Source organism: Anabrus simplex, chromosome 3 (assembly GCF_040414725.1).
Source record: "Anabrus simplex isolate iqAnaSimp1 chromosome 3, ASM4041472v1, whole genome shotgun sequence".
NCBI lineage: Eukaryota > Metazoa > Arthropoda > Insecta > Orthoptera > Tettigoniidae > Anabrus > Anabrus simplex.
The window spans coordinates 236350832-236365066 of NC_090267.1; the positions used below are offsets into that span (position 1 = coordinate 236350832).

General features: G+C 38.8%; 1 protein-coding gene across 1 annotated transcript in view; it reads left to right on the forward strand.

Annotated features, from left to right (window-relative positions):
• The window catches only part of LOC136866185 (mediator of RNA polymerase II transcription subunit 25), a 370114-nt gene that overhangs the window by 92636 nt on the left and 263243 nt on the right, over positions 1-14235 (forward strand). Inside the window, exon 5 of the mRNA XM_067142927.2 lies at positions 3375-3594. Within this exon, the coding sequence (XP_066999028.2) occupies positions 3375-3594 (220 nt within the window). The remainder of the gene's footprint in view (positions 1-3374; positions 3595-14235) is intronic.

Genomic DNA, 14235 nt, shown 5'->3' on the forward strand with positions numbered 1-14235 from the left:
GCCCTTTCATGAGATGTTGTCTGAGGACGAGTCGGAGAGTGTGAAAGAGCAACCAGAGGAACCAGAAGAAGAAGAATATCAACCAGAGAAGAAAGAAAAAGAAGAGAGCCAAGAATCGGGACTGGGATGAAGTCAATGGGAGAGGAAACCCCCAGGATTTTTGTCAGACTACGATTTAAAGTGAAAGAAAAAAAAGAAAGAGAGTGATGTACTGTACTATCGATATACAGGAGATCGATGTGTGTGTTGTAAGATCAGGGAGAAGAGAATTGTTGTTTATGCTTTGGATGTAATGGCGACTGTCAATAAAGAGGTTGTTTATTTCGTATAAATCTCTAATTATTCAGTACAGTATGGCTAGAAAAGATCCAATGAAAAGCAGCTCGATTTATTCTGGGTAATTTCCGACAAAAGATAGCGTTACAAAAATGTTGCAAGTTTGAGCTGGGAAGACTCGGGAGAAAGGAGATGAGCTGCTCAACTAAGTGGGTTGTTAAGAACTAGTATTAGGTTTAGTGGTCCACCCAATCAATACACTTCACTTTACTAGTGAGAACACATTCAATGTTAAAATATGTTATACATTCTTTGGTACATTTCGTCTAATTTAAGACTTCTTCAGCCATAGCGTCTCATATCTAATTAAAATACATAATTATTACTGTCTAATAATTTAAAATGGATGAACCCATATCCTTTCTAATATGTTTTAAAATACACTAAAAACAATTAAAACTGTCCATCACTTTCTTACAAAATTTCTTCACATGTTGAAATTTGATTCTAAATAATATTTATTGAGATTTGACATACTGTAGCTTCAGTGCACTGACTAAGGTAGAATTTGAACTTTGGCCTCGGAAATGGGCGAATGGGACCATATCATCAACTGAAGAATACTGAAGTTTCAAATCTAATGAAAATTTCAAAGGACAAGGTCTGGGGAAAAAAAAAAAAAAAAAAAAAAAAAAAACCAAAAAAAAAACAACATATTAGTGGGTTTGAACTCTCAGAAATTGAAAAAATAAGTTTTTGTTACGATTACGTAACCCAGAAACTTAACTTCGAAATTGGTGTACCTCCCTACAGCTGGTTCCATCCGAGCCTAGCTCTGACCTGCTTCTCGCCGCTCTACTGCGCGTGTTTTTCCTCTCGCCCGGTGGAACTTTGTGGGAGCGGTAGGAGGATGAGCAGCAGTGCTATTAGAAGGGGAAGGGGAACTGCTCCACCTATATGTAGAACGGAAGGGTGGGTTGTTTGTATCAGTGGAGGTAACTTCCAACTATTAATTTTGCGCGATTACTTGAACGGATACCGTTACTTTTAACATCGACACCCATTTGCTCTCGAATTATGTTTTTTCTGACATGGTCAGTATGGAAGATACCCATAGTCCATTTCCATAGCATGTAGTTGGCGTTCTGAAATTTGGTCAGATGGTCGACATTCGGCTCCATACAGAGCAACGGGCCGTACTACTGTCCGATATGCATATTGGTATTATATCTTGCATTTGAAATGAAGTGGCATTTTTTAATCACAAAGTACACTGGTGACCTCCTTCCACCACAACCAGGTGGCATTTACCCTGAAATTTACACTGAAATTTTCATCACTCTGCAGCTGAGATCCAAGGTACCTGAAGCATTCAGTCTTGAGTAGATTTTCTCCAGCGACTTGAATGGTACCAGCGCTTGGATTTGACTCCAGATATTCCGTCTTTTTCACATTCAGATGGAGTCCATAATGGGAGAGGCGGTTATTCCAGTCTTCAACTTGACATTTGGAGCTCTCAGGTGACACCTGCTACCATTACATCATCTGCATACAGAAGGGTCCAAGGAATATTCCGTTGCAGGTCACGAGTGATGGTGTCCATGACAGGAACAAAAGGGACAGTGATAGCGCTGAGCCTTGCTGGACTCCAACTTTTACAGGAAAGTTTTCCAAGGTGTTGGCAGCACAACCCACATTACTGCTGGTGTTCTTATATAACATTTACCGCATTCACAATTGACTCTGACGCACCATGGTCGCGGAGCGCATACCAAATCAACTTAGGTGGAACACAATCAAAGGCTTTTTGAGGTCAAAAAAGGCAATGTGCATTGGCTTTCTCTTCTCTTGAGGTTTCTCCATAAGTAATTGTGCTGGAAAGATGGCGTCTGTAGTTTCGGCCCCCTTGACAAACCCACATTGGTTGTAGTTGATTAATTTTGCAATTATTTAAGAAAATATTAGGTAAAAAACAGATACGGAATTTGCCACCTGGGCAACTGCCCTAAATTTAGAACATTGTGGTTGGTTGGTTGGTTGATTGATTGATTGATTGATTGAACCTGTAGCAGAATGATTGAGGTATTTCATATAAACTTGTGAATATTTACAGTAATTAATTCAGTTTAGTATTGAGTTTAAGGCCTCTCTTTTTATGCAACTTTGTCAGAGTGTTTATAAAATATCACGTAATGTGTTCAAACTATCCATACTCAAGTAACTTTCTGCAACGGTACAGTAATGTAGCATGGAGGTTGATTTTTACCGTATTTGTCTGTTAGTGGTCATGTTAGTATTCTTGTTACTTACTAGTGGCAAGGGATCGAGCATATTATGATATATATTTTTGGGCAATGTGAGTGAAGTTTGGATACTTGAATGTATACAGGGTGATCATATATGTTTACTCTGATGTGCAGTGTTTTTACTATGGGTGAGCGTGCACTTCTTTGTCAGGTGCAGGTCGAGGTCAGTAACATAAAGGTAAACTATACAACAGTAACACAAACAGTTCTAAGAAGTCCATTACTTACCACATTATGAAAGTGGATGTTGAAACACCTACCTTCATTCTCCACGCATTTTTGGTACTTCGTTACAAAATTATTCATAACTCGCTGTAATTCATCTTGGTGAATCCTGTCAATTTCCTGATGATTCAGTTCTTGAATGGTATGCGGATGTGACTTGTACATGGCATTTTTCAATTCACCCTACAGGCAGATACATCAGGGGAGTGAGGAAGCCACAAATCCTTAACAATAACTCTGTTCTGTGGATACAAAGCCATATACTCAGTTCTGAATAGGGGGATAGTGCGGTCATGGATGATCATGTCTTGTTGACTCAGCCGTCACTGTTGTCGTCGTCATCATCATCATCATCATCATCATCATGTCTTGTTGACTCAGCCCTGTCAACTGTCATTTATAGAAGTATTGCTCTATAACGTCTCACATTTTTTTAGTGTTTTCATTGTAAGCTTTAAATCTCAGATTAAAAAGTGACATGATTATATTATAAAATAACTTATGCATTTTCAGTTACTTTTTGATTTAGTTTTCAGGCTGCTAATCATTTTTTGTCATTTTTAATAGATTGGTTGGGGGAAAAGGAGAGTCTCATGCAAATATTGCTGAAGGTTTGGCTACAGCTCTTCAGTGTTTTGAGGACCTCCAGCAGAGACGTGAACCAAACATCTTACCTCAGAAACACTGTATTCTAGTGTGCAACTCCCCGCCATACCTGTTGCCTGTCATGGAGTCACCAGCCTTTTCTGGCCACACTGTTGAGAAGTTAGCTGCTTTGCTGCAAGAGGTAAAATTTCTTATACATATTATATTTTCAGAACTAGAAGATAAAGAACAAGAGGTTTTAAATTTATTTTTCTTAGAGTTTAACTTTACTTTAATTCAAGAAAAATTACTGAATAATTTTTTAAATTGTAAAATTGTGGCGGTTTTGGTGACAGAAGAATTTAACATGGACGTTTAACATTATATAATCTTTAAGTTCTTTTCTGTAGATAATGTGATCATGAAGGATTATATGTAACTGATATATCAGCTTCAAGAATTTTAAAATTTAGTTTGAAATTTCCATCTTAAATAATCAACCTCCTCAGGAAATGAGGAGGAAACATTCACCCAGAAGTAAATGGATTCAGTTCTAAGTCAGGAAGAACAGGAACTGAGCAAGGAAACTTCTACCTCTGGGGTGACACATGACCCTGATATTCGGACAGTTTGCTGCAGACATGATTACCAGGTTAATACCTTGGGCAAAGATGGCTGGGCATCAAGCTAACAAGTATTATTGAGAAGATAATGAATAATCAAAGCCTTCACTGTTCTCTTTAGGTCTTTGTGGCCTGTACAGAGATGGCTTTGCTTTCTTGTCAGCATTGACCTACTCACTTATGTGACGACAGTTACTAGCGCAAGAAGTGAAATTGTTAGTTCAATGTTGTTTTGTTGGTTGATGGTGTGGTCAGATGCCTCTGAATCTTTAATTTTTATTCACTTTTACAACCCTTACACTTCAAATCTGAAAAGTCCTTTTCGTTGAGAATGTAAAATTCTAACAGTGACAAAAATTTATTACAATGACAAAATCGAGAGATAACCTTCAGAATCAGGCTGTGATGAAGGGAGATGAGTGCTTCACATCTCGTTGGCCTATTTTGGACCTTAGCATGCCAAGGCGACTATTGCTCAGCCAGATTGCCTGCAGAAATTGCAGTGTCATATGATCAGCGTGACAACATCCTCAGCCTCTCATATCAGACATCTGTTCAGTTGGTCTCACAACGATTAGGAAATCCCATTCCACCCCACAAACCAGAAATAAAATTCTGGACTGGCCAGGAATCAGACCCAAAAACTCTAGGTAAGATGAAGGACCACTACCCCTGCACTTCAGGGCTGGTCACTTTTGACCTCTGAGTAGATTTTATATCATTAGAATTCTGTCCCACATGTTGTTTGGAATGTTATGGAGGGTTGTGCTTGTGGGTTGTAGTTTAGGCATCCGTGGACTATAGAGAGAGAACTATTGAGAAAACTGCTTATTTTTTAACACCGACTCAATTTGATTGTATGTCTCCAATTTATTTTATAATCTGTTAGTTTTCTATATAGAGATCAAGAACATGAAAAGGAATACCCAATGGCAGGTCAGTTTCAGAAGAGAAAGCAGTAGAAAAGGAAACACAGACACCAAAACACCAAAGGACAGGAATAATCTCCTTATCTTGGTATGTTGTCGTTGTCACATAGATCTTTACTGTCTTTTCTCATTGAGGTTTTCATGGCGTGTAGAGATGGCTTTGCTTTCTTGTCAACATTAACATACTCACCAGTGTGACAACAGGGTTTGATCCTGGTTTAGTTCAGTGGTATTTGAAGGTGCTCAAATACGCCTTCCTTGTGTTGGTAGATTTACTGGCATGTAAAAGAGCTCCTGTGGAACAAAATACCGGCAACTCATCGTCTTCAAAAACCGTGAAAGCAGTCAGTGGAATATAAAACCAATGGCATATTCTTCTACATCTATTTCTTCTCATTTGTTTCTGTTTTTCAGCTTCATCAGGAGGGTGGGTTGCAACTCTCACTGCGGGGCCATTTTGACTGCTCATCGGTCTTGATGTGGAAAATGTGGGATAAGAAAAATGCCAGATGAACACAGAAAAAGGGGAGAGGAAAAATAAATCAGTATGATTACGGCTTGTAAAAAGCTAGATCACAAATGAAGAAGGGGAACCGTACAGGTCAACATAAGTAATAGAAAGAAACAAATTTAATTTGTCACTTGTTTGTTCCTTTCCATTACTTACAATATGAGTTGGTATGAGCGAGTGAGTGGACGTGTGCTAGTATGACTCTGTATTTTGTGAAAGTTTAACATTGAAGAAAGCATTACAGTGGAGGGTGACCTTATAAATAGGTTTCAAAGACAAGGTACCTAATTACAAAAGTGTGTTACTTGTTGTTCATAATGAAAATGAAAACCTACAACCTGCTTTCCAGTCATTGACCGGGTCAGGGATGTAATGAATGAACCATATATAGGCTATTAATACAATGGGGTCGCCACTCCCAAAGTGATTTATTAATGACTGATAAATGCTATGAAATTGTAATGGAGAGTGTTGCTGGAATGAAAGATGACAGGGAAAACCGGAGTACCCGGAGAAAAACCTGCCCCACCTCCGCTTTGTCCAGCACAAATCTCACATGGAGTGACCGGGATTTGAACCATGGTATCCAGCGGTGAGAGGCTGATGCGCTGCCATCTGAGCCACGGAGGCTTGTTGTTCATAATATAGTATTCGATTTAAAATACTTGTTAAGAATCAGTTGATGCCGTTTTGAGTGTTCGTTAACGGTGACAAGTGACAGACGATTTTAGAGTGCAGAACTGCCAACTCTTGCACCGTGGTGCTGCACGTTCGTAGTAATACTCCCTGTCACCAGTAGCGCTAGGATATGTGAGCCGCTGAGAGCCAAAGTAGTCTAAGTCAATTTTTTCCCATTCTGAGAAACTAAAGGTTTCGCATTTCATGTAAATTCAGGCTTTACAAGAATTCATGATTCATTTGATGAAATATGCAGACAATATATATTAATATTATATTTCATAAAGATGTTTTAGTTATTTGTTCCTTAAATTGCTTTTTATCATTCCTAAAATTTGGAGTACCACTTTTCCTGTCAGTAATTTACTCATAGCGAAAGGTAGAGTGGTACCACTCTTCCGATAAATGTTTTGGCGATGTTGAGTAAAAGAAAAATGTATAGGTTGTGTTATAACCTCTATTGTGGCAGTATATTTATAAAATAATGTTGTACAGTAGATGTGTAACTCCACGTATGGCTTCCATTACAACTTTTTCTCTCAAGTATTGAGTTAAAATAACTGCTCTGTTGTTAAATGCTAGCTACGCAATCTGGTCTAATAGTTCAGCAGTACGGACACTCAAGAATTATTAATAAATTGTTTTGCCCAAATGTCAGAATTTCTGAAAATTAAATTATCATGCTGAAATTTAAACAGACTTTATAATGGAAGATGCCAGTTTACTCAATTTCACAATCTACATCATCTTCCTCTTGTAATGGATCAACATAATCAGGTCCATACTCCACAGCCGAATTCACAGTTGTTAGTTGATTGAAGAATGTGTGGTGTGCCGGAGGGATGTATGGGAGAAGGGTCATCATGTCTCCCTTCTTAGCCTTGGTGACAGGTTGCACAGCGTTGTTGAGAGGGATGAGTTGAACACCAGACAAATGAGGATGGCCACGAACGCGATGTGAAGGAGTAATGTCTAAAGTTTTGAAAGGGATTCCTTCATCGAGAGATTCCTTGTAGAGAATGAGATAAGAAGAGTCTTTCTGAAAACGAAGCCATCAAACATGAAGCCAACTGAACTTTTCATTTTGCGTATTCATCTTTCTAAATGTTACACTTTTCTCTATGTCTTTTGTTGAGACAAAGTCATTCAGAGCCATTCTATAAATGGCAAAGGGTTGTTTTCTCCTTGCCTTATGAATGCTATTACCAATCATCTGGAGTGAAAATTTGAGCAGTTCTTGATTTCTCTTGATAACTCTGAAATCCCAATCGTTTGGAAGAAAGGAGTGTCCTGATAGCATGAACTTATGGTCAACCACTTGGATTTCATTTCTAGAGTTCTTTACTATCTCTGTCCAAATTCCGATTTTGACCAGTTGCTGCGTCACTGTATGCTATCACATGATGAGCATCATGGGCATGGAGTTCAACATGCTTTAGAAGGCAGGAACCTACTTCTTGGGAGCATTTTGATGCCAAAGTCTCATCCCAAATGTACATAAAGCCATTGCCTGTTTTGAGATCATGAATGCCACAGTTATACAAGTTCCTCAAATAATAGGCTTTTGATGTTGATACCTTTGGGGAAGAAGTGCTTTCTGAAGATTGAAAGTTATGGCTACGATATTTCCATTTCCTTGACTGAGTTTTGTGTCATCAGCCAAAGACTGCCATGCCATTTCTGCTTTCCTCCAATGCTCGTTTTGTTTCTGTACCAATGCAGATTTAAGTGGTTCTTCTACAGACAAAATTTTCAGGTTTAAAGAGTCACATGTAGGACATGAATCTTTCATTGGAACATGGAACGATAAATTGAATCTGTCGTTAAAAATACGCCTGTAAAAACTCTCTTTCACTACACTTCTTTCTGGAACCTGTTTTTCAAGCCAGTCTTCTTTGTAAAGATCATACATGATCTTAATAGTAAGATCAGGGCTAAGATATTTCCTATTTCCTCGGAAATTTTGTTTTTTGGAATGTTCTTCCCTTTCAGATCTTCTCCTGGTGTTCGCCCTGGTTCTACTTTCTTTAGTGCACGGATTAACCGGCCATTGGAAATGGAAAAGGTATCCAAGAAAAACTGTTTGCAAACAAGAATGCTTTCTGCTTTTACAGTCAGGAAGTACTTGTACGTAACTGATTTTGGTCCCTTGCTTTTGCCTTTGTCTTCACTTGGTCGTCGCTGTTGAACTTGAACACGTTTCACCAGTCCGCAGAGGTAAGCATTCTGTTTACTGAAGTTTCCCAGACCCCAAAATGTTTTAAACAAAGCACACCTCTCGTCTGTATTTAACAAAGTCACAAATCCCTTACAACAACCACAGTCTTTTCCACTGAATTTCGTTTCTTCGACATATTTCCCTTTGGTTGATACATAAGATTCTCCTAGGTTTCTCCTTTTTGATGCCACCTTTTTTTTTTTTTGTGATTTTGAGGTTGACGACTACGTTTTTCTCAGGGTTCCACTGATTCCTCAGTTCCGCTTCTATGCACTGGATCTTGTGTTCTGTTGCACAATGTTGAAGTTTCAGGAACGTCTCTTCGACTTCCTAGGTCGGTGATTGGTTGGGCATGTCCTGTTGCCCTTTCAGGAAGCTGAGGTCGATTTTCTAGGATAGTGATCTGTGGTGATGGTGATTACTGAAATGGAGGCAGCTCAGGATTGGTACTAGTAGCCGCAGTTCTGTAGTACTTTGCAGTTGTTGGATCTGACAACAAACACTTTTCTAAATAGTCCACTGTGCCACTATCGGAATCATCATTGTTGGAACCTCCTCCAGCACTGGAAAACTCATAGTTGGGATCATTCATGTTCAGTCCTGCAAATAAAGGCTATGTGTTCACTTCTACATTTATACATGTTTTGGCCTAACAATTGCAGCTGTGTTGATTTCACTCTGTTTAACCCATCGTGGAATTAGTTTTCTTGTGTCACAGTTATTATTGTTATTTACTTGATGTACAATAGAATGCAACCTGGGACTGAAATTTAATAACGTGAATTACGTTTATAATCCTTCAGTAGACACATAATACACATAGGAAAGAAAAAAAAATCGACCACGTATACTTAATATTGATAAATTAAAATTTGTCATTTGGCATGCGAATATTGAGTTCTAAACTTCTTTATGCATAGATCAAACGAAGTATAATGTATTGTTCATGTACTTTATGTGAGATAACACTGCATGACACCTGTAGGCTGTAACCTAGAATTTCAACATGCAGAGCGAATTTCCCTTATAAAGACTATTTTTACTTTAATAACACCTGAATATTAAAAATCTAAATAAAGAAAACAGTACCAGTATTTACTAGCACAGTTACAAGAACCTTTTGATTCTAGAACGTAAATAACAACCTTAATGAACACAGAACAACACAACCACGTGGCCGTAACGCTTGACTTATACCACTATTCCTGTAAATGCGCTCCACTCTGGCATGATGGGAAGAATGCATCTAGCGCTCTCAAGCGTCTCCCAAGGGAGTTATCATTATACCACTTCTTCACAACAAATTTTCATGCGTTATAAGTGCACTGAGTGGTATAACTGAAAAACTGACATTTCTTGACTTGGACCACTTTGGCTCTCAGCAGCTCATATCAGAGTAGGGGTATGTGGCATCCACAGAGGGCAACAGTATGGGTGTATGCATTGTGTGTTCTAAGGGCACCTTACATCAGGATACAGTTTGAAAAATAAAGTGTGGGCTATGCAGCAACTGGTTCCATAGTACTTGTGCAGGATTCAAGGACGAAAGTGAACTCTCAAAAAAAATAATAAACGAAATGGTGTTGTAAAGAATGCTTAACAACGAAGTGCACAGACAAAGAAAGTGTAGCAAATGATACTCCCAACTTGGAGCAAATGTTCAATCTCCTGATGGAAATTAACAGTGAAGTGAAGAGTTTGACATCTGTTCAGGACACTATGATGGAATTACAACAGCATACAAAAATAATTGAAGGTGACTTGGGAAAATCATTCAATCTAGCTCATGAGAAGCTAGACGAGAACGCTCTTCTGATTAAACAGTAAAATCATATGATCAAAAATTGCATGAAGACAATAACGGAACTCAAGAATGAAAACTCTCTTCTCAAAAATCAGTTAGCTGATGCAACAATGCTGATCGATGATCTTGAACAATATGGGAGAAGGAACACTGTGAAACTTCATGGGATCCTGGATGTTGTGAATGAAAACATACTTAATATTGTTAAAACGGTGGGTCGCAGTCTGGATCTGGACATCCACGATCAAATAATCGACACCTGTCATCAGCTGAAGAAGTCTCAACACCAGAAAAATGCTGGAGTAGTACTAAAATTTGTTGGACGTATAGATAAGGACAATTTTATGAAACAACGAAACGTAAAGAGGAATTTGAACACGCTAGACATTGGATTCACATTCAGAGACCGTATTTATGTAAACCATAGTTTAACAGTACTCAGAAGGAAGTTCTCCGAATCTAGAAAAATCAAGAAAGAAATTATGCCTATTTGTGGGTTGACAGATCAGGTGCAATCAAGTTGAAAAAGCAAGTGGATGATAGATATGTTTATACGGTATAATCAGTTGAAGACCTGGCCACTTCGTCATAAAACTAACAAAGTCTTCTTTTTTTATGACCGCATAGGATCACTTTAGTCAGTCCATCGTTCAGGTCTCTTTGAAGGGATTGTTCGGGCTTTGCAGTCCTCCCAGTACTTCTTCAGACGCTCTGATTCTCGTGCCCTTTCCTCAGTTGAAAATATGCGTGTTGGTTTGTTTCGTGTAAGGGTAAATCAGAGGTTTGTTTTCTTGAGTTTTGTATTCAGTCTTATCTTATTTGTGGTGTCTTCTGTTGTAAGGCCTATTTCCTTCAGATCTCTCTTACTTCCCTGATCCATTTACATCCTGTTGTGGTATTTTTTGAGACGAGATTGTGTTGTACTGGTTGTTTTAGATGTCTATCAAATTCACTTTTTAATTATTTTTCAGTATGTCTAGTAGCAAATATATTTCAGTTTATTATCAAAATGTGCGAGGTCTAAACACAAAAACATATATTTTTTATAACAGCATATTATCAGCTGAATATGATATTGTCATCCTCACAGAAACCTGGTTGAAGGAGAATGTACTGTACAGATGGTGAGTGTTTTGATAACAGATATACTGTATACAGATGGGATTGAAAGTTTGCTAGAGCATGTGGAGTTTTAATTTGCATAAGACCAATTTCATCTTTTTACCCTATTGAACTTACTATTAGTATTTACAATTCTTGTATTTATTATCCACTGCCTGCCTCCTACCCAGTGACCCTGGGTTTGTATTGTGGTTAGTCCAGGGATCTTAACTTTGGACTACGGGCTGAAACTGGATTTACTCACAGCAGTCGTCTTGGCGGGCCAACTGCCTATCTGCTTGATGTTGACATTATTTATACTAATGCTGTGTATTCAGGCAACAACAAAGCGTTAGTCCAGTCGCATCATTTGACGAGCTGTAATCGTGCCAATTGTTATGGTGTGAATCATTTGACAAAACTGCAGTGCTGCACTGCTTAGTATAAAAGCATGCAGTTCAAATCACATCCCGTAGATGTCTCTTGTATCCATTCTTGAATGAACTGCAGACGTATTACTTTGGAAATTCTGCAACCGAACTCATACTTCACACATTTTTGTCGAGAAATGACAGTTGGACTTTTGTGGGTCTTGAAATTCAACTGAACAATTACGCCAGAAGAAAGTTGAAGGACTTACATATTCCTCCAACAGAAAACGAAAAGTATGTCACCAAGAGGTTTGTTGTTGAGTCATCATGGCATTGAGAAGATGTAGTCGCATGGATGAAGACGAGATAGAAAATCTCCTAGCAAGTAAGTTAGACATTGTTTCCAGAGATAGAAATGTTAGTGTTGACGATACTGTGTGTGAAGGTAATGTAATCGTACTGGTTTTATGTCCCACTAACTACTTTCACAGTTTTCGTTGATGCCAAAGTGCTGGAATTTTATCCTGGATCGAACCCATCAGTTTGAGCTCAGAAGGCCAGTGCTCTTCCGCCTGAGCTACCCAGCCCAGCTGTGTGAAGATAATTCTGGCAGTACTCATAATTGTATTGAGGGGGAGGAAAGTGACATAAACAGTGATGATGTACCGGGCCTTTCAAGCATTTGCACAGCGTCGTAAAGGAAGCAGATTGACTGCAACCAAACAAAAACTCTACTCTAATACTCAGTGAATGTTTAGCAAGAAAACCTTTTATCCATATGTTCTTACAAAATTAAAATTATGCTCTTGGACTTTTATGATAGTGAAGCATTGGTTTTGTCCTCAAATTTAACCTGCTCACACATGGTTTAATGTTTTTTAGATTCAGAGGACTTTTATCAAGAGGACATATATTCATAGTTTTAAGACAGTTGGTGCTATTTTTTAAGTTTAGCCCATAGGTTAATGTTTATTGATCCCGTTTTTAATTTGGTCTTGTCGGTTTTGTAAAATTTGTTTGTACTTTATGCATTGTTTATTGTAACTTTGTCTATGTATATTTTTCTTATTTTTGGCTGATGATGATGCACACCAGCATCGAAACCGGTACCGAGTATAATAAAATGTTATAATTTTTCTTATAACATTATATGGTATTGAATAGGTGGACCTCTCTTGTTTCCATTATATTTTACAATGTGTTGAATGGTGGAACATCCCTCAAACTCTATCTTATTAGTCTTCCATACTCTCGTCATCTTCAAATTGTTGTCATCTTAGAGCTTATTTAAGCTGTCCGAATAGATGGAAAACGCAGGGCGATAAGTCCGGGCTGTAAGGAGGATGATCAAGTGTAGTCCAGTGCATTTCCTTTAGCCTTTTTTTCTTTTTTTGTTGCTAGTGGCTTTACGTCACACTAACACAGACAGGTCTTATGGCAACGATGGGATAGGAAAGGGCTGGGTATGGGAAGGAAGTGGTTGTGGCCTTAATTAAGGTACAGTCCAGCCCCAGCATTTGCCTGGTGTGAAAATGGGAAACCACGGAAAACCAACTTAAGGGCTGCCGACAGTGGATTCGAACCCACTATCTCCCGGATGCAAGCTCATAGCTGCGCGCCTCTAACCGCACGGCCAACTTGCCTGGTTTTCCTTTAGCTTGGAGACAGTTAGAGCTGCAGTATGGGGCCGCACATTGTCGTGAAGGAGGATGACCTGTCGAATCTTTTGGTCTGGTCTTTTGCGGCGATATGCAACCCTCACCTTATTCAGCAGCTCGCAGTAGTAAGCAACATTGATTGTGCATTGCTCATGCCCATCAATCAAGTCTGTAATGTCTTTAACAGTACAAATGTTTTCGTCTGTAATGCTGGTCTGAGGACGGCAATCGTGTTGCTGATTTTCCACATGTTCTCATCCTTCCTTGAACTTTTTATGCCAGGCAAACACACGCATCCGTGACAATGTTTGATCACCGAACTGTGCAGTCAATCTCTGGCAAATTTCCAGCGCTGTAACTCCTTAACGAGTAAGAAATTTGTATAATTATGCATTGCGCAGTGGAAGGGTACACCTGTTGCTCCGACATCGTGAACGTTACTGACGAAACGGCGGAATAATCTAACAGCACGCTCTCCCCAATCCTAACGCCTGAGCATAGCAGAAGCGTGGGGCCAGTGCTACCAACTGTTGATGTTCAGGAACAAAAAATCCTGTTTATATTTGATCGACCTTCGTAGAAAGATGGGAACATGAATAACAGGTTAAACGTAACATAGATCAGTGTGAGAAGAGTGATCAACAGAAAGAAAAGCCATTGACAAACATGAAAACACAAAAGAGCAAGGAAAATCTCCACGTCTTCACACATTGCTGCTTTCAAATAGATGGGATCTTTCCTCATCAGTCCCATTTGCTTTACATCCATTTCTTCTCAGCCCCTGAGAAGATTGTTTCTACTTCACATCTTCATCAGGAGGGTGATCTTGACTCATTTTCAGTCTTGCTGTGGGAAGTGTGGGATAAGAAGAAAGCTGGATAAGCACAGAAAAATGGAAGAGAAAAAAAAGATAAAGATGAATAGAGGTTGGAAACCAAGTGCATCTGTAG